Source organism: Myxine glutinosa, chromosome 8, assembly GCF_964187855.1.
Source record: "Myxine glutinosa chromosome 8, kmMyxGlut1.1, whole genome shotgun sequence".
Classification (NCBI taxonomy): domain Eukaryota; kingdom Metazoa; phylum Chordata; class Myxini; order Myxiniformes; family Myxinidae; genus Myxine; species Myxine glutinosa.
In genome coordinates, this window is record NC_136268.1 from 71,087,699 (window position 1) to 71,106,695 (window position 18,997).

At 39.9% G+C, this 18,997-nt stretch overlaps 1 protein-coding gene across 1 annotated transcript in view; it reads right to left on the reverse strand.

The window, feature by feature from the left end:
* The window catches only part of LOC137433134 (laminin subunit alpha-2), a 469,485-nt gene that overhangs the window by 129,855 nt on the left and 320,633 nt on the right, over window positions 1–18,997 (reverse strand). Inside the window, exons 34-36 of the mRNA XM_078783389.1 lie at window positions 16,095–16,237; window positions 12,600–12,698; window positions 9,651–9,762 (exon numbers count right to left, since the gene is read on the reverse strand). Of these exons, the coding sequence (XP_078639515.1) occupies window positions 9,651–9,762; window positions 12,600–12,698; window positions 16,095–16,237 (354 nt within the window). The remainder of the gene's footprint in view (window positions 1–9,650; window positions 9,763–12,599; window positions 12,699–16,094; window positions 16,238–18,997) is intronic.

Here is an 18,997-nt window from a genome sequence, read left to right on the forward strand (position 1 = left end):
GCTCTGATATGCATTGTCAGCTGTGAGACCTTATCCTTTTATCGCCTTTCCAAATCATGTCCAATCAATTGAATTTACAACAGGTGGACTCCAATTAAGGTGGAGAAACATCTCAAAGATGATCAATAGAAATGGGAGGCAGCTGAGCTAAATTTCAAGTGTCATAGCAAAGGGTATGAATACTTACGTCAATGTGATATTTCAGTTTTTTATTTTTAATAAATTTGAAAAACTTTCTAAAATCCTGTTTTCTCTTTGTCATTATGGGGTATTGAGTGTAGATTGATGAGGGAAAAAATGAATTTAAACAATTTCAGTATAAGGCTGCAACATAACAAAATGTGAAAAAAGTGAAGGGGTCTGAATACTTTCTGAATGCATTGTATATAGATTACAGTAGATCTAGGCCCCGGTTCCCAAGTTTCTTGTAGAGCCCTCACCAAGTGGCTCAAGTATTCAAGCAAGCACTCCATTTGAAACTGTTGATAAGGAACGGCTGGCTTCGTAAGCGCTTGCCTGCTGCTTGGTAACTAAACACACCCCGAGTTTCCTCTCTTTGAGTTTAGTATTAAACAGCAGGAGCAACTGTTTCAAAAGGTATTTCATACGTGTTTGTGGTTTATAATTTTTTTTAAACTTCTGGTAGGTGTGACCCAAAAAGGCCACAATAAGTTATTCATACAAGTTAACATGGCGTTTGTTCAAGGAGGAAAAACCCCTTGGAAGGGGTGGGGGGGGGGGGGAGGGGGGCGGATATTATGGTTCGTCTTGTGCGTTATTCTGTCTGTTTGTCTGTATGTATGTCAATCGCCTACAGGTTACAATTTTAAACCGATCTTTACAAAACTTCACCAAATGGTGGAGTTGGTCATAAGGAAGAAGCCCATTGATTTTGAGATTAAAAGATCAACATAGGCCAAAGGTCAACAACCGTGTCAAATTTCAAAAATCCTCAATTTTCATCTGATTGAATTCAAATTTGAAGAGGATTTGCATATCGCATCATTGAATTCAACCACCAATTATTTTTGAGATCTAAAGGTGGAAAGGTCAGCATAGGCCAAATTTCTAAAATCGTCAATTTTCATCTTATAGACTTGAAATTTGGAGAGGATTTGGATATCATGTCACTGAATTCAACCACCAATTATTTTTGAGGTCAACATAGGCCAAAGGTCAACAACTTATTTTAAGGATTTTGCAAGTATCGTGCTGTGCACGACATATTTCTTCTTTGTCTGTATGTTTGTCTGTTTGTGAACAGGATATCTCAAAAAAGCTTTGGACAGATTCGGATGAAACTTGGTGCGTGTGTGACAAGGACGAATTGATTTGACTATGGTGAAGATGCAAATCTGGATTTGGCCTATCAGTGGGATAAAAAAACATAGTTCAGCCTAATGGAGATTTGTGCTCTGCCGAGTTTTCTGTGTGGAATTTTGATAGTTTCATAGTGGGTTTTTGTTGTGCTATTGTTTTTGTCATTATTTATGAATTGTATGTGGATATTAATTTTACAATATTTTATTATTTGTTTGTGAGCTTTGTATGAGTGCAATTTTCATTTATTTTGTGGACAAATAATAAAGTTCAATTTAAAATTTCAATTCATCATTCCTTTGTATTTCAACCAATCCAAGCAAGAATTGACAAAAAATATCACTTACAACAGCTTCTGAATTCATTCATTCAACAGCTTCTACATTGATGGAGAAACGTTTGATGCTCTGTTATAGATTTACTGAGTAGGAGGGGGGGTGAGGGGAGTGATTAAATGTCAAAATCGGATGCAAAATTAAGGCTTCTGGCCCTGCCAAGCATTTTGATTTGCTGTTATGATCAAAATACCATAGCCACAGCTTCTTTGGACTGAAATAGATAAACTTAGGTCAGGTATATTCCCTTTGGTCTTACCGGGTACAGAGGTCAAATTGGATGGGTTGGTCGGGGAAGGGAGGGGCGGGCGGTGGAGACAGAGAATGTATTCACTCGCTAATATCTGAGATTCTGCTTTTAAACACATTTTCTGCAATCAGGTTAGATAATCATAGTGATCCATTACATCAGAAAATATACTTTCCTGTTGTAGTCATAGTATGCAGATCATATAATTATTAAGTATGCACGAGAGGGTGGGGGTGGGTTGCTAATTTTTTGAGTAAATAAAAAATTGAGAAAGATAAGAGAATGGAGGATGATATATATTGTTACGTTTGTAGGGGGTAGACAATGATTACCTTCGAACCAGGTAGAGTGTATAGATTAGCATGCTCCGATAGTCGTGAAGAAGAAGAACCACCATGTAATAAGTAGGGAATTTGTTTAGCCCGGATGTTGTGTATTGGTGTATCTTCATCCCCATTACGAGGAGTGGGGTATGTTAATTAGCTCAGGGATTATGGGTAATTTATCCCCTGTATGTCGTTACCTCGGTAATTTATTTCCTATGTCCCTTTTGGCACCACACCATAGACACAGAGCCAAGCCACTAAATCTCCCGCATTAAACAGCTCACTATTAATAAAAACGTACCGGAAGTCATGCATCGAGCTCTACCACTGACAACCCTGACTTGGGAGGTGCACAGAGCAGGCAGGTCCGTGGAGCTGCCAGGGATTTCATACATTTGGCTCTGTTACTGGGCAGCCCTTGAGCATTCTGGGAACTGAACAGAGCCGGGCAGCACCGACCCCTCGCCTGTAATAACATAGCCTGTTGTTGAAGTTTTCAGGCTCCGACCTTGGGCAAAGCTGCATGGACAAGAAGATAGCTTTTCCCTTACTAAACAGCACTCAATTGTTATGCCTTTGCTCCTATCTTTAAAGTCTCCTTTCATTACTTTCTGTACAGTATATAAACCCTGGCCTGCTGTGTACTAATTGAAAAGCTGGCCCGTTACTTGCTTACACGGCAGCTTTCCCATGCACATGTATCCCCTGTATAAATTATCCTGTAACTGTCTGAGTTTGGTCAAATGTTCATCCCTGGGGGTGTGCTGGGAGGTAAATCTCTAACAAAATTGGCATCATGGACAAGATGCATCCGGAGGAGGGAAAGGAGAGTTTGCTGCTGGGGGCCGGCAAGATCATCGGCGACACCTAAAGAGCGAGACCTTTCTCGGTAGTATGATGTCTTGCCTCTCTCGAGTGGGTGACTCTGCCTCGACCCGACCCACCGGCACACATCGAAACGATAAGATAACAGGGACACGGAAAGAGTGTGGGAGAACTTGTTAAAGATAGGGGAAGGTTCAGGTGACTTGGGCCCAAGTCACCTGCTGGGTTTCAAAGAGGCAGATTTGAGAAAAAGTCTGGACAGTCGGGCGCATTGCGAGTGTCTCTTTAACCTGTACATTCAAACACGTGGACGTCCGGCAGGAGTGTCCCATTCAGACGTGTGCGAGTCTCTTTAATGGGACAGGCAGAACCTGTACATTCGAACACACGCTGAACACCCTGCTTGAAGGCCAAGCTGAAGGAGGCCGACTTGAGAGAAAGTCGGGATACTCTCCTTGGAGGGCCCAAATGACGGCAAACACTAACGGGTATTGATTGCCGTGCACCCGTCAGTGGGGTGATGCCAGATAAGGGGAACCCCCCGAAAACTAACCGGTTGCAAAGAACGAAACAGGAAAATTAATGGAGCCAGACCAGGATAGAGAGAGGTTAGTTGACTGGATTAATAGTCATGGCCCATCACCTAGACAAAGGGATCCTGCTCGGGGTTTGGTGACAGGTTAAAATATCTGCCTAACGCTACATCACGATAAATATCTACACAAATTTGCTACTTATGGTACATCGAGATGGTTCTTCTTCTTCACGACAGTCGGAGCACACTAATCTATACATTCTACCTGGTCTACAGTATCACTACCCCCCACAAACATAACAATATATATGGGAGAGATAAGATTAGGGGAGAGTAGGACTAGGGTTTTGAGAGGACATATAGGAGTAAGGAGAGGGGGAAAGAAAGGGATATGTATATAGCACATGGTGGGAGAAGAAAGGGGAGGGAGAAGGGGGTGGTGGGCTAGAGGGCTAAACACTCCCCCATATTTGGATGTGGAATAAATAGATGATTCTTTGGATTGCATACATTCTTAGATTTACTTGTCACAACATTATTCAAAGAGATTAACAATTAAAACAACAAACAAACTAGAACGATGTCGTGCAGAGCACGGTACTTGTGAAATCAAATTAAACAATAGCTTCCATGGAAATAGCAATTTGGCAATTTCGAAAATTTAACTTATTGTTATGCAAAACAAATTTGACCGATATATTTTCTAATTGCAGCATAATTATTTTTTTTTGCATGTTTTGGTCTTTGACCTTTGCCTCATTTTGACTAACGTTTATTCACATATACTACACAAATGTACAAATAATCTCTGCAAGTTTCAATTTGACATCTTGAAAAATCATTGAGGTATGGTAATGATAAATTCACAAAAAGTCTTATTTGATTATAATGGAACGAAAAATGTAATGGAAACCGTTGACATGTTAAATTGGCTAAATCGATCGTTCTGATTTTTGGTGAAGAATTCAGTGAACCAATATGGCATTATCTGCTCAAATCTCAAGTCAATGCAGGACTTTCAAAATTACATAATCTTCCCCCAGAATACTCAGCGTGCCTGCGTTGCAGTAAGAACTGTATGGGCTTTGAGGGCCGTTATCATTTTTGTTTGGTTCTGCGATTTTGTTTGGATCAGAAACTAGAAGGGCACTCAGTAGAGAGCATACATCTGCCAGGCTGAACAGTTTACACGTTGTATCGCACTGATTTGTCATATCTGGATGTGAACCTGAACCAAAAGCTAATCGGCTTGTTCTTGTCACTTACCCAACCTGTCCAACAAGTTTTGTCATAATTCATTCATAACTTTTTGAAATATCATGCTATATATCGTTTTTGGCCCCGTCACTCAATGGTGAAGAATCACTTAAACGATTTAAAAAACACTCGTATCCGGATTCGGATCTCTACCAAGAACCGATTCATCCTTGTCACACAGTAAACCTGTCCACCAAGTTTTGTCTGAATCCGTTCACAACTTTTCAACTTTTTGAAATATTGTGCTTTGTATCGTTTTTTTGCGCTTTCTCTCAATGGTGAAGAATCACTTTAAAAATTCTCAGACCCACATCCGGATCCGGGTCTTCACCAAAATCTAATAATTTCATCTGTGTTACATTACCAACCTCGCTACCAAATTTCGCCTGAATCCATCCACAAACTTTGTGGGATATCCCGTTCACAGACAGACAAAGAAACAAACAGACAGGGGTGAAAACATAACCTCCATCCATGTTCGGTGGCGGAGGTAAATAGAAAGACAGTCGGTAGAGTGAATACTTCCGCCAGGTTTAACAGTTAATGTTTTGTATCCCACTGATAGGACATATCTGGATCTGGACCTAAACCAAAATCAAATCGGCTTGTTGTTCTTATCATCAACTTATAGAACTTACAGAACAACTGTTGTTGTTCTGATAAGAATCACCTAACCAACTCATCCAGCTAGTGTTGTCATAAACCGTCCACAACTTTTTGAAATATCACACGATATATCATTTTTTACCTTATCACTCAAAGGTGAAGAATCACTTATAGAATAAAAAAAATCCTCTGATCCGGATCCGGATCTTCACCAAAAGTGAATAATTTCTTCCTTATCACACACCCAACCTGTCCATCAAGTTTCATCTGAATCCACACACAACTTTTTGAGATACCCTGCTATATATCGTTTTTTGTCCTATCTCTCAATGGTGAAGAATCATTTAAAAAATTCTAGTATCCGCATTGGGATCTTCACCAAAGTCGAATCATTTCGTCCTTGTCACGTACGTCCAATTTCGTCCAAATTCGTCCAAAACGTTTTGAGATATCTTGCTCACAAACAGACAGGCACACAGGGATGAGAACAACCTCCGGCCACTTTTGGTGGTGAAGGTAATGATACAAGATTTGTATATCTATCGGTATGGGGAGAATTGCCCGTGTGTGTGTGTGTGTGTGTGTGTGTGTGTGTGTGTGTGTGTGTGTGTGTGTGTGTGTTATATCCACTGCCGCTGCTCACTTATACCAACAGAAAATGGTAGGAACCAGACATCCCTCATCCACTGATATTTCTCATATTTCTATATTTCCGTAAGTCCAATTTGCATCCCAGGAACAGAATTATGGTTAACTATTTTGAAATTGCCACTCTTTCGTTTAAATGCTGAAAATGACCTTTGAAAATACGATTGAAATTACTAATTTCACACTAGCAATGGCAGATTAAAAGTGCCCGGTGAGCAGAACCGAATCACCAAAAATGCATACACATCGTATACGCAAAAGGCTTCGATAGCATTCATACGTCATTTCAAAAATTGCATATACGATGGCAATTGACGATTTTATGTGCTGCTGCAGTTTGACCTTTTGGCCTCAAACAATAGTGACTCAATATGCAAACGCTGTTCAACTTTCAAATCAATCGCATGAAAATTGACAATAATCACTGCAACCCTATGGTACATCGAGATGCTACTTATGGTACATTGCTCCTGGGAACAAAGGAGCTAAAACAGAGCACGCACAGTCAAAAATAAAATAGCAACAACACAACAAGCCCAGCCTGACTTGAAGGCCAAGGAGAAGGAGGCCGACTTGAGAGAAAGTCCGGATACTCTCATTGGAGGACCCGAATGACGGCAAACACTAATGGGTATTGATTGCCGTGCACCCGTCAGTGGGGTGAGGCCAGACAAGGGGAACCCCCCGAAAACTAACGGGTTTTGAAGAACGAAACAGGAAAATTAATGGAGCCGGACCAGGATGGAGAGAGGTTAGTTGACTGGATTAAAAGCCATGGCCATACACATGGTCAGACTTTACCAAGGACACAAATTCGACAATTCAACACAAAGTATGGTTTGGCACAGAAAATTAGATGAAAACACGACAGCAACACAGTAATGAAAAAACAAGAAGATGTCATGCAGAGCACGATACTTGCAAAATCCCCCCACCCTCCCAAATAGGTTGCAAAGGATACATCAATTGTCTATTTCATTATGATTAAAATTGACGATCTTAATCGGTCGGGTCAATCAGTGGAAATTGATATTAGAAGTTTGACCTTGAGTTGACCTTTGACATCTAAAATAGTTCGTTTCCCAATTTAGTGACTCAATATGCAAATGCTGTTAAATTTTCAAGTCAATCGGATGAAAAATGACAATTTTAGAAATCAGACCTCAAGACGACCTTTGACCTCAAAATCTATAGGATTCTTCCTTATGGCCAACTCTACGATCTGGTGAAGTTTTGTGAAGATCGGTTTAAAATTGTGACCTGTAGGTGATTGACAAACAAACAGACAGACAGAATGAAAAATCATTCATAGAGCGACACTTGGCAAAACAGAACAAAGCAGAATGACACTCAGTAGAGCATCCTTTTGACCTCAAAAATAATTAGTGGTTGAATTTTGCGACCTGATATGCAAATCGTCTTCAAAGTTTAACTTAATCGGATGAAAATTGACAATTTTAGAAATTTGGCCTATGTTGACCTTTTGGTCTAAGTTGACCTCAAAAATAGTTGGTGGTTGGTTTCACTAACCTGATATGAAAATCCTTTTCAAATTTCAAGTCAATCGGATGAAAATTGAGGATTTTAGAAATATGAAAAAAGTTGTTCACCTTTGGCCTATGTTGACCTTTTGGCCAATGCTGATCTCAAAAATATTTGGTGGTTGAATTCAGTTAGCCGATATGTAAATCCTATTCAAATTCCAAGTCAATCGGATGAAAATTGAGGATTTTAGAAATTCGAAAAAAAGTGGTTGACCTTTGGCCTATTTTGACCTTTTGACCTGAAAATATATAGGATTTTGTCGGACCACAAACTCTACCATTTGGTGAAGCTTCGTGAAGATCGGTTTAAAATTGTGACCTGTAGCCACGTATAAGTGAGCAGACTGACAAACACCCAAACAAACAAACACACAAAGACACACACAGACCAGAGTGATCAACATACTTGCAAAAATAAAAAATAAAATTTTTTTTTTAGCCGCGTCGCAGACGCTGCTCATAGAGTGCCCTCTGCTGTTGTTGTTGTTGTTCTTCTTGTTCTTCTTGTTCTTGCAGGGAAGACAAAACCTCAAAGCTCCACCCATTCTGGGAACCATAGCTCCACCCATTCTGGGAGAGCCTTCATATAAACAAATATCCACCATTTTATTAACTCGCATAGCTTTGAGGCCTGTTTTGTAGGCCCGTGGTGTCTTCCTCTCTCACACAGTTTTATTTCAAATCAAATTCGATATATAATTTCATTTTTCACAGTCGCTAACATAGTTTTAGACTCGGTTGAAAAAAAACGGGAAGAAAATCCGATGAAAGTTGCCCTTTATAGAACGAAATGAATTCTCAAAGGCCTGTAACTTCAAGTCCATTGAGATATATATTTTTTAAATCGCGGCATGGTCAGTCATACACCGCCCGAAATAAGAGACGGGAAAATGCCGAGATATATATATTTTGTTTAAATCGCGGCATGGTCAGTCATACACCGCCCGAAATAACAGACGGGAAAATGCCGAGATATATTAAAAATTCGTCCATTTGATGACAATCGTCATGATGAAATATTTAATTTATACGTCGTCACAATAATGTGGAGAGAGGAGCATAGCTTCGTTCACGTGTCGCCACACACGGGGAATTGCCGAGATATATATTTTTTAAATCGCGGCATGGTCAGTCATACACCGCCTGAAATAACAGACGGGAAAATGCCGAGATATATTAAAAATTCGTCGCCACACACGGGAAATTGCCGAGATATATTTTCACTTTGCACAAAAATAACATCAAGTAATCGAATCAATAGGAATGTCCTGTGCCTATAACATCGACGTTATAGGCACAGCTGCATCTAGGCATTGTGTAACATCGACGCGGCTTTTGTTTTAATTAAAACTTTTTGTACTTGTTTAAATAAATAATGTTTTTTGCCAAGTAATAATGAGCAAGACCAACCAATATACTTGAAAAACCTTCGATTTTGAAAGTAAAAAAAGCCAGTAGAACACAACATATATAGTCTGGGATCAGCTTTGTTGGGCTGGAGGGAGGAACTCACGAACCATCAACATACATGGTGCAACCCTCAACCGGAACCCCAAATATAATACACAAGTATATTTGTTGCTGCTTTGTCATGACTTGCTAACAGGCTGAGAATTGATATTTGAGATATAGTGTTGCCTTCCCTTTTTATGCACTTCCTGTACAGCCAAACTATAGATATAATCTGACGCTTGGCTATAGATAATATTAACTTAACTAACTAGATATTAATAGATAATATTAACTTGACCTTTCATATATAAATCTAATCGCGAATGCCTTAACTTGCCTCGAGCACTGTCCCAAGTGGATCTTCAAAATTAAACTCTCTAGTGTAACATACTCTGTTACAGAGTCAGTGATTTTCTCCGTAGTCCTCTTTGGCTGGAATGTTTGACTTTCAGAGCTTTTATCCATTTTGACAAAATCTTGAGTTGTTGTGCTGTTGTGTTTACAGATTACCTATTACAATTTTATGAAGTAGGATGTTGTGACAACGCTTACCTTGTGCACTATTCCTGGCGTTTGTGATCATTCCTTCTACCTCCAAAGCACGTATCAATGTTCTGTTGGAATCTCTATCTGCTTGCTCTCCATCAGCATAAACACGTACTGTCTGTACAATTAAAGAGCACAACAGTTTTTAAAAATTAATGCAAAAAGGTGGGAAATATATTTTAACAAGACAAAACCAAAACAAACTAGAACGGCACTCGGTAGAGCACATAGTCTCACCTCGCACGTTTATTCTGAACAGCAATACCATTGTTAACTGAACACCCTACTATTATGGCCCATATAAATCCATGCATCCTATTATGTCACATAGATATATGACATGGGTTATGTATGTCATAAATTTAATTCTTCCCTCACATTGGGTCATATATCAGATATATGAAGTTTAAGATTTTCCGGATAAGAATTTCAATTCAACCAATTATGTCTGGAATACCACTTATCTGATGACATCATCATTATCACCCTATATACCCCATGGGGAGTTGATGACATATGCCAAGTTTAAATTTTGTTTATTGAGCTGTTTCGGAGATGTCTATTTTTTTTTTCCTTTGTTCTAATGTCGCTGCCAACAACATGTGACCTATGAGGTCAGAGTTAGCAGTAAAATATTCTCCAGGAGGAGTTCCTCCTATTTTTAAAGTTTCACATTGATTGGACGAGCGGTTGCAGAGCAAACAATTTTTAACGCAACGTACACCTTGGTGAGAGCGTAAATATTGTCCCTGCAATCATGAACACATACCATGATATTTCCAATTACAAGCACATATTTCTGCTTTCATTGCAATTTTTGAAGTCTTTACAGAGACCCAGGTGTTGCATGTAGATTTGGAGTAATTTGCAATTAAACTGGCTGTCCTATTTGTAAAAGTATAAATAATCCTCCAAATGACTATAATAGTAGATCATAAGTGCTGTGCTATATATAGCAAGTGCATAAACTCCATATACAGGCTCATTGTGGGGTTGAGAATACTGCCTTATATCATCATATTCTTCTTCTTTTTCTTTTCGTATGCAGTGCATGGCCGTGGGTAGCATCACTTGTTGGTGGCGCAGCTGTGCCACTGATGCAGTGCCCCCTGCATGAGCAGGAATTTGGCCAGGAAGCGAGCGAAAGCTCACATACTCTTCACCAAGGCCACCGACTGAGATATTTCCTTGGATAAATATAAATAACAACTCTTGTTCCATAATTACTGTGGTTTCACAGCAACAATATCACAATGATGCATGCAAAATGGTGGGCTTCGATGTTACAATATTTTTTGTTGTTTTATATTTTGTGCAATGTTATCTATTCATACCAGGTATCTTTAGTTGAGGGCTGGAAGGATGGCCTAGACCTAGAGGTATGCAAACTCACCACTTAGCTGTCTATCCTGGGACTGAATCTCATATAAGAAGATGATAACAGTAAAGAATGGACAAATCAACATGACATATGTGATTGTGCACTACTCGGATCGGAATGCCAAACAGCCAACTCAAAGGTAAGTTGTGTCACTTAAATTTGTACATACAGGGTGCTTCAAAAACTGTTAACACTCCTGAGAATTTTTTTTCTTTCCATTGCAGTTGACTGAAATGGCAACGAGATTGACTTTGGAGCAAATAAGGAAGGTTGCTGCATGGATGGACGTCTTTCAGTCACCCACGGTGGTTCGCAACAAATGCAGAGAGCATTTCAACTACGATCCACCCTCGAGATTGACCATTTATCACGTTTACAGCAAGTTCGTCGAAACCGGCTCAGTTGCTGATAAGTACAAAGGGAACAGCAGTCGACGACGAACAGGCTGATCCCCTGTAAACATAACTGTTACACAAGAAGCTTTCTTGCGTAGCCCAGAGAAATCAACTAGCACTAGCCGATTCAGCATAGAATGTGGTCTTCCCTGGGCAATGGTGTGGAGAATCTTGAACAAGGACCTGGGAATGCGGCCATATCATTTGCAGACGGTGCAAGCCTCACCTCCTGTAGATAAAGCCGCTCGTGTTGAGGCTTGCAAAGTTTTCTTAGAGATGAAGAATTTGGAACCTGACATTCACAGGCTAGTGGCATTTATCGACGAGGCAACCTTTCACATTAAAGCGGATGCGTGAACAAGCACAACTGTGTTTTCTGGGGGTATTGAGAATCCTCGTGTTATGCGTGAGCATGAATGAGACAGTCCCAATGTGAATGTCTGGTGTGCAGTCACTGGAACAGGAGTGGTAGGGCCGTATTTTTTTGAAAGCACCACAATCAATGGTGGTGACCTCTTGCACATGATGGAGAATTACGCAGAGGACAACCTGCCACGACAAATCCGGCTTGCCGGATACTTTCAGTTGGATGGTGCTCCTCCCCACTTTGCTTCGAACTCCACTCCACTCTTTGACTTTTTGAAGCTATTAACTTACATTTGTTATCATGTTACAGTGTATTATCCATTATTTTCCATTAAAAACGATAGTCCCATATAAGTGTGAACATTTTTGGAAGCACCCTGTATAATTTATATGTAATTGCATACATACATACATGCAATAATGCATGTATGCGTTATTGTTTCAATCAGTTATGGATATTTTTGGGTGGTGGTGCTTTTTCCATGGTGGCATTTTAGTGTCAATCCCAAGTTGCTTTGTGGGCCTTAAGAGTCAACCACAAAGTATGGGGTTGGCATCATTTATTGAATGGACTAGATGGGCATGTATATATTACCTCCTCTTTGAAGATCGATAGTCGAACATCTGGGTGTGAACCGACAATCCGATAATAGCATGGTAATTCACCTGAAACTAGCTCAGTTTATGTTTGTGATGATGAACAATATGATGATAGGGAATGGTGTGGTTTTGATGCAGAATGGTGTAATGACATAAACATTGTGTTTGTAATGAAGAATGAAGTGGTTGTGATGATGAACTTGGAAACCTCACCCTGTTCAGGAGTTCATTAAGTTCTCCAACCAAGTTCTGTAAATTGTCTTCTGCAAGGTCTAGGAGCCGGTTGGGGTTTCTTTGTGGTGATAACTGATGCTGCGGAAAGCCAAAATGAAACAAATGTTTTGCATCATAAGAAAGTAAATTGCATTTTTACATACAGTGCATTCAGAAAGTATTCAGACCCTTTCACTTTTTTCACATTTTGTTATGTTGCAGCCTTATGCTGAAATCGTTTAAATTCATTTTTTCCCTCATCAATCTACACTCAATACCCCATAATGACAAAGAGAAAACAGGATTTTAGAAAGTTTTGCAAAATTTATTAAGAAGAAAAAACTGAAATATCACATTTACATAAGTATTCAGACCCTTTGCTATGACACTTGAAATTTAGCTCAGGTGCCTCCCATTTCTCTTGAGCATCTTTGAGATGTTTCTACACCTTGATTGAAGTCCATCTGTGGTAAATTCAATTGATTGGACATGATTTGGAAAGGCACACTCCTGTCTATATAAGGTTTCACAGCTGACAATGCATATCAGAGCAAAAACCAAGCCATGAGGTCGAAGGAACTGCCTGCAGAGCTCAGAGACAGGATTGTGTCGAGGCACAGATCTGGGGAAGCCTTCAAAAAAAATTCTGCTACATTGAAGGTTCCCAAGAGGACAGTGGCCTCCATAATTCTTAAATGGAAGAAGTTTGGAACAACCAGGACTCTTCCTAGAGCTGGCCGCCCGGCCAAACTGAGCAATTGGGGGAGAAGGGCCTTGGTAAGAGAGGTGACCAAGAACCCGATGGTCACTCTGGCTGAGCTCCAGAGATCCTGTGTGGAGATGGGAGACACTTCCAGAAGGACAACCATCACTGCAACATTCCACCGATCTGGGATTTATGGCAGAGTGGCCAGACGGAAGCCTCTCCTCAGTGAAAGACACATGAAAGCCCGCTTGGAGTGTGCAAAAAGAGCACCTAAAGGACTCTCAGACTGTGAGAAACAAGATTCAAGAAGCCCAGATCGGTGAAGTGTTGCAGTGATGGTTGTCCTTCTGGAGGTTTCTCCCATCTCCACACAGGATCTCTGGAGCTCAGCCAGAGTGACCATCGGGTTCTTGGTCACCTCTCTTACCAAGGCCCTTCTCCCCCAATTGCTCAGTTTGGCCGGGCGGCCAGCTCTAGGAAGAGTCCTGGTTGTTCCAAACTTCTTCCATTTAAGAATTATGGAGGCCACTGTCCTCTTGGGAACCTTCAATGTAGCAGAATTTTTTTTGAAGGCTTCCCCAGATCTGTGCCTCGACACAATCCTGTCTATGAGCTCTGCAGGCAGTTCCTTCGACCTCATGGCTTGGTTTTTGCTCTAATATGAATTGTCAGCTGTGAGACCTTATAGAGACAGGTTTGTGCCTTTCCAAATCATGTCCAATCAATTGAATTTACCACAGGTGGACTCCAATCAAGGTGTAGAAACATTTCAAAGATAATCAAGAGAAATGGGAGGCATCTGAGTTAAATTTCAAGTGTCATAGCAAAGGGTCTGAATACTTATGTAAATGTGATATTTCAGTTTTTTCTTTTAATAAATTTGCAAAACCTTCTAAAATCCTGTTTTCTCTTTGTCATTATGGGGTATTGAGTGTAGAATGATGAGGGGAAAAATTAATTTAAACGATTTCAGCATAAGGCTGCAACATAAAAAAATGTGAAAAAGTGAAGGGGTCTGAATACTTTCTGAATGCTTTGTACATCACTGTACACTAACATAAAATACAAATAGATCGGTAGACAATGCACAAATCAAAACCATTTACAGTATACGATTTTGAAGCTGAGACCAAACTCCCAGCATCATGGTACATGTGCTCATTTGGAAGTGCCAAACAGTCCATTATTAACACCAAGCAAAAAATCTAGCAGGTAATGAAAGAAGAATAAACAAGCATTCTGAGTATTGCGCTGCAATACATGTCCCCTACCGGCAGTCTGTCGTCTGGAAAACTGTTGGGGAAATTACCAAAGTTCAAAGTGCCATAACTTTGTCAAAAATGATCGAAACGTCGTGAAGTTCGAACTTGATCTGTATCTTATCATGAGGAAACCATGTATCAAGTTTGAAATCATTAGCATTAAGAGTTTAGAAAAAAAGTCCGGAAAACTGTTCTTTGCGTGACGGACTGACAGACTGACAGACGAAGGGACGGAGTGCAAACCTATAGTCCCCTCCGGTGTACACCGGTAGGGGACTAATAAAGATGAGAAGGTATTTGAAATCAATCTTCATAGCTCACCAAAAATCAAGTTCATGATAAGATCATTGTCAACTATCCTCTGGGGCTTTGGCAGATTCCAACAGAAGTAACTATTTTCCTTTGTGCACCTACTGCTCATCATCAACCCTCATTGATGTTACTTTTGTGCATTTTTCATGTCTGTTTGGTCTCCACCCTCTGTCGCTTCTTTAACTTCCCAACTTCTGTTTATATTTATTTATTATCCATACAAAAGCAACGTCCATGGAAGAGTGGGAAGTTTTTATTGGTGAGCTCTTACATGAGCCTTCACATATGTATAAAAAATTGGCATCCAAGTGCTTTAATATACAACAACAACAACAACAACAACAGGCATTTTAAGGCCATTTTCCCTGCCAGAGCGGGGGTTAGCCTTGCGGGCCCCATGACAATCTTCTCCATTTTGCCCTACTTTCTGCATCTCCCCTTGTTAACCCCCTTGCCCGCATTTCTTCTTCCACCACCTTTAGCCAAGTCTTTCTCGGTCTTTCCCGTCCTCTACTTCCTTCTACATTCATTTCAATCACTCTTCTTAACCAGTCACTTTCATCCTTCCTTAACACATGACCAAACCATCTCAACCTGTTCCTCTTCACAGCATCAATCACAGGCTCTATTCCCATCATCTTTCGCAATTCATCATTTGTTTTCCTCTCTCTCAACGATACTCCACACATCCACCGAACCATTCGCATTTCCACCCTTTCCAGCCTTCGATGCTGCTCTACGTTCATTACCCACGTCTCGCTCCCATAAATCATAACACTTCTCACACATGCATCATACACCTTTCCCTTCAGCTTTAACGCACTCCCCTCCTCTTCAGCACTCCACTCAGTTCCCAAAACTTCTTCCATGCACATCTCACTCTAGCAACCGTTGCCGAGTCTGATCCACCTTCTCCATTCAGCATGTCTCCTAGGTAGCAAAATGTTTTCACACTTTCCAACTTCACGCCGTCTCCAAGATCCATCTCAACATTTCCTCCATCTGCAGCTCCCTCTGTGCACACCTCACACTTGAATGTAGCTGCCACACTGGTTAATGACCCTCTCAGACCACTACGTTTTTGATGAACTCACTCAGCGCGTATTGTACATTGAATGGAGTTCCCTCCGACACCCTTCTTTAATATATTCCAGAAAAAAGGAACATGAAAATAAAAAGCCAATGCCACAATAACTCATATCTGTCTGTACTCACTTTGAGAGCATGGGTGGTATTTTCAGTGGTAGAAAGAAAAGCATAAGGTGCTGGTATTTTTCCCGTTAGGTTAACAGTCGCCACCATCCCAAGTGCAGTGTCGAGCTCATTGAGGAGAACCCCGGTGCAGTCGTCGTCACAAGCTGAGGCACACATGCATGTAAGGCTCGGGTGAGTTGGACAAGCATAAGTATCTTGTTTTGCCTTCAACCCATAATCTCATCTCATATAATACCCTTTACATCTGTCTTTGTACTGCTTCCAGACATAACTTGCTGATGAATTTTACATCAAAGAAAGCCATAATTCATATTGGATACAGTGGCCTGCAAAAGTGTTCACCCTCACTCCAAAGTTTTCACATTTTGATGGCACCTGAGCTTATTTCATGATGCTTTCAAATCAAACTTAATATATAATGTCTTAACAAACTAGTTCAAAGTGAGAAAGCTAAAAATGCAGATAAACTGTGAATAAGTTTGATTAACAAAGAAAATTAGATGGTTCTCAGTTGCATAAGTATTCAAACTCTTTTCCTAATTATCTCAAAATCACTTCAGGAGCAAATTATTTGTTTGAAATCTTACAAAACAAGTGTAAAAGGTTTCACCTGTATGTAATCAGTGGTTTAACTTAAAAATTAAACTCCTGCACTTTTCTAAGGGAGCTTTAGGGTGAAACTCACTTGGTTAACCAACATGGCAAACATGAAGACTAAGAAGCCTTCCAAAGATGCCAGACATAAAGTGGTGGAGAATCACCGTTGAGGAGAGGGTTACAAGAAGATTTCAAAGTCACTCATTATCCCTTTGAGTATGGTGAAATCCATCATTAAGAAGAGGAAGATGTATCATATCACCTAGACTCTACCCAGATCAGGTCACCCATCCAAACTCAGCAGCCGGGCAAGCAGGAAACTGGCTTGGGATGTCACAGTTAATAGATCAATAACTTCATCAATGATGTAAAGATCTGAAAAGCTCTATGTCCAAGATATGGGTCAGTGTTCATCAATCAACAATATCCCATTCCTTTCAGAAAGGTGGCCTCTATTGACAGGTACAAGAAAGAAGCCATTACTGAAAAAGCCTCATCTAAGAGCTGATATGGAGTTTGCGGAAAAGCATCTTAATGATACTGCAGGCATGTCAAGAAAAGTTTTGTGGTCAGACAAGACAAAAATGGAACTTTTTGTTCTAAATTCAATGTGTTATGTCTGACACAAGCTTAACATTGCATATAACCAGTCAACATCATTGCTACTGTCAAGCCTGGTGGTGGCAGCATCATATTGTGGGGCTGCTTTTCATCAGCTGGGACTGGCAAGCTTGTCAGCATAGAAGGGCCAATGGATGCTGTAAAATACAGGGGAATCCTTGATGAAAACCTGTTTGAGTCAGCCATGAATCTGAAACTGGGTAGGATATTCACATTTTAGCAGGACATTATCTGAATGATTTGAAGCACAAAGCTAAAGCCACACTGGAGTGGCTAAATAAGAAGAAAAGAAATGTTCTTGAGTGGCCCAGGCAAAAGTCAGACTATTAATGGCAAGAATTGAAGATTGCAGTGTTGACGATCCCCATAAAACTTGGCAGAACTAGAGCAATTTTCACATGAAGAATGGGTAAAGATGTCACCATCTCACTGTATAAAGCTGGTAGAGACCTACCCAAAAAGACTCATGGCAGTCATTGCTGTAAAAGGTGCTTCCACGAGGTAGTGATCCTAAGGGCTGAATACTTTTACAACCAGTGAATTTTGATTTGTACATGTTTTTTGCAGGTGCTCTTGACATGTATCCTCTTACAGCTATAACAGTGTTTATAGTTTGATATTTTCAGTTATAAATAAAAAAAGTTAATTTGGGAAAAATTGTTTCCACATAATTCGGAATTCTGTGGCATTATGGGTAGGGGTGAATACTTTTTCAGACCACTGTATAGCAAAATCTGCACCTGATAGGCTGCTCAGTTTTGGCAGATAACAAAAATCCTAAATGTCACAGTTTGATTGCAATAATATAATACAAGAGTTATGGTTAACAATAAAACGCAAGTGTAAGTTTCATACACACTTGGTGTTTGTATAGGCAGAGGCAAATAAAACAGACAGTGTTGGAAAAAGAAATATTTAAAATAGTATACTAAGGTGGCAAAATAAATCAATGACTGAAATGATCTCTTTTGTTCTTTGTAGCCAGAATAATTAATGCAAACCATGCCAGATATAACAAAAGCATCATGCAATAATGAAGCCTTCAGGCCTGGTTAATCCGCGACGAGCACGCAATATTAGGAGCCATATCACACAGAGGCAGCAATAAACATACAGTTCCTGCAAGGCAGAGATACACAAACGGTCCATGGTTGCCATTAAAATATTTTCTGCAAAAAGGAATCGGGAAACAAATGTAAGAAAAAAAATTACAATGCATTGTCACTGTAAATGATGTCCTTTTTTGATGCTATTTATGATAAAACAAACAAGAAAAGGTAGTGAAAGTGAAAACAAAAAAAACAAGAAAGACGTTGTGCAGAGCACAATACTTGCAAAATCCCCCCTACCCCCCCGAAAAAATTTGCCATGGAGACATCACATTGGCCATTTCATCAAGATTAAAATTGACGATCTTAATCATAGCTCGGGTCATTCGGATGAAAATTGGTTTTCAGATAAATATTGATGACTTTAGAAATTTGACCTCGAGTTGACCTTTGACTTTTTGACCTTAAAATAGTTGGTTTCCCAATTCAGTGATGCACTGTGCAATTGCTCTTTAATTTTCAGGTTAATCGAATGAAAATTGGTTTTCAGGTAAAAATTGATGACTTTACAAATTTGACCTCGAGTTGACCTTTGACTTTTTGACCTTAAAATAGTTTGTTTCCCAATTCAGGAAT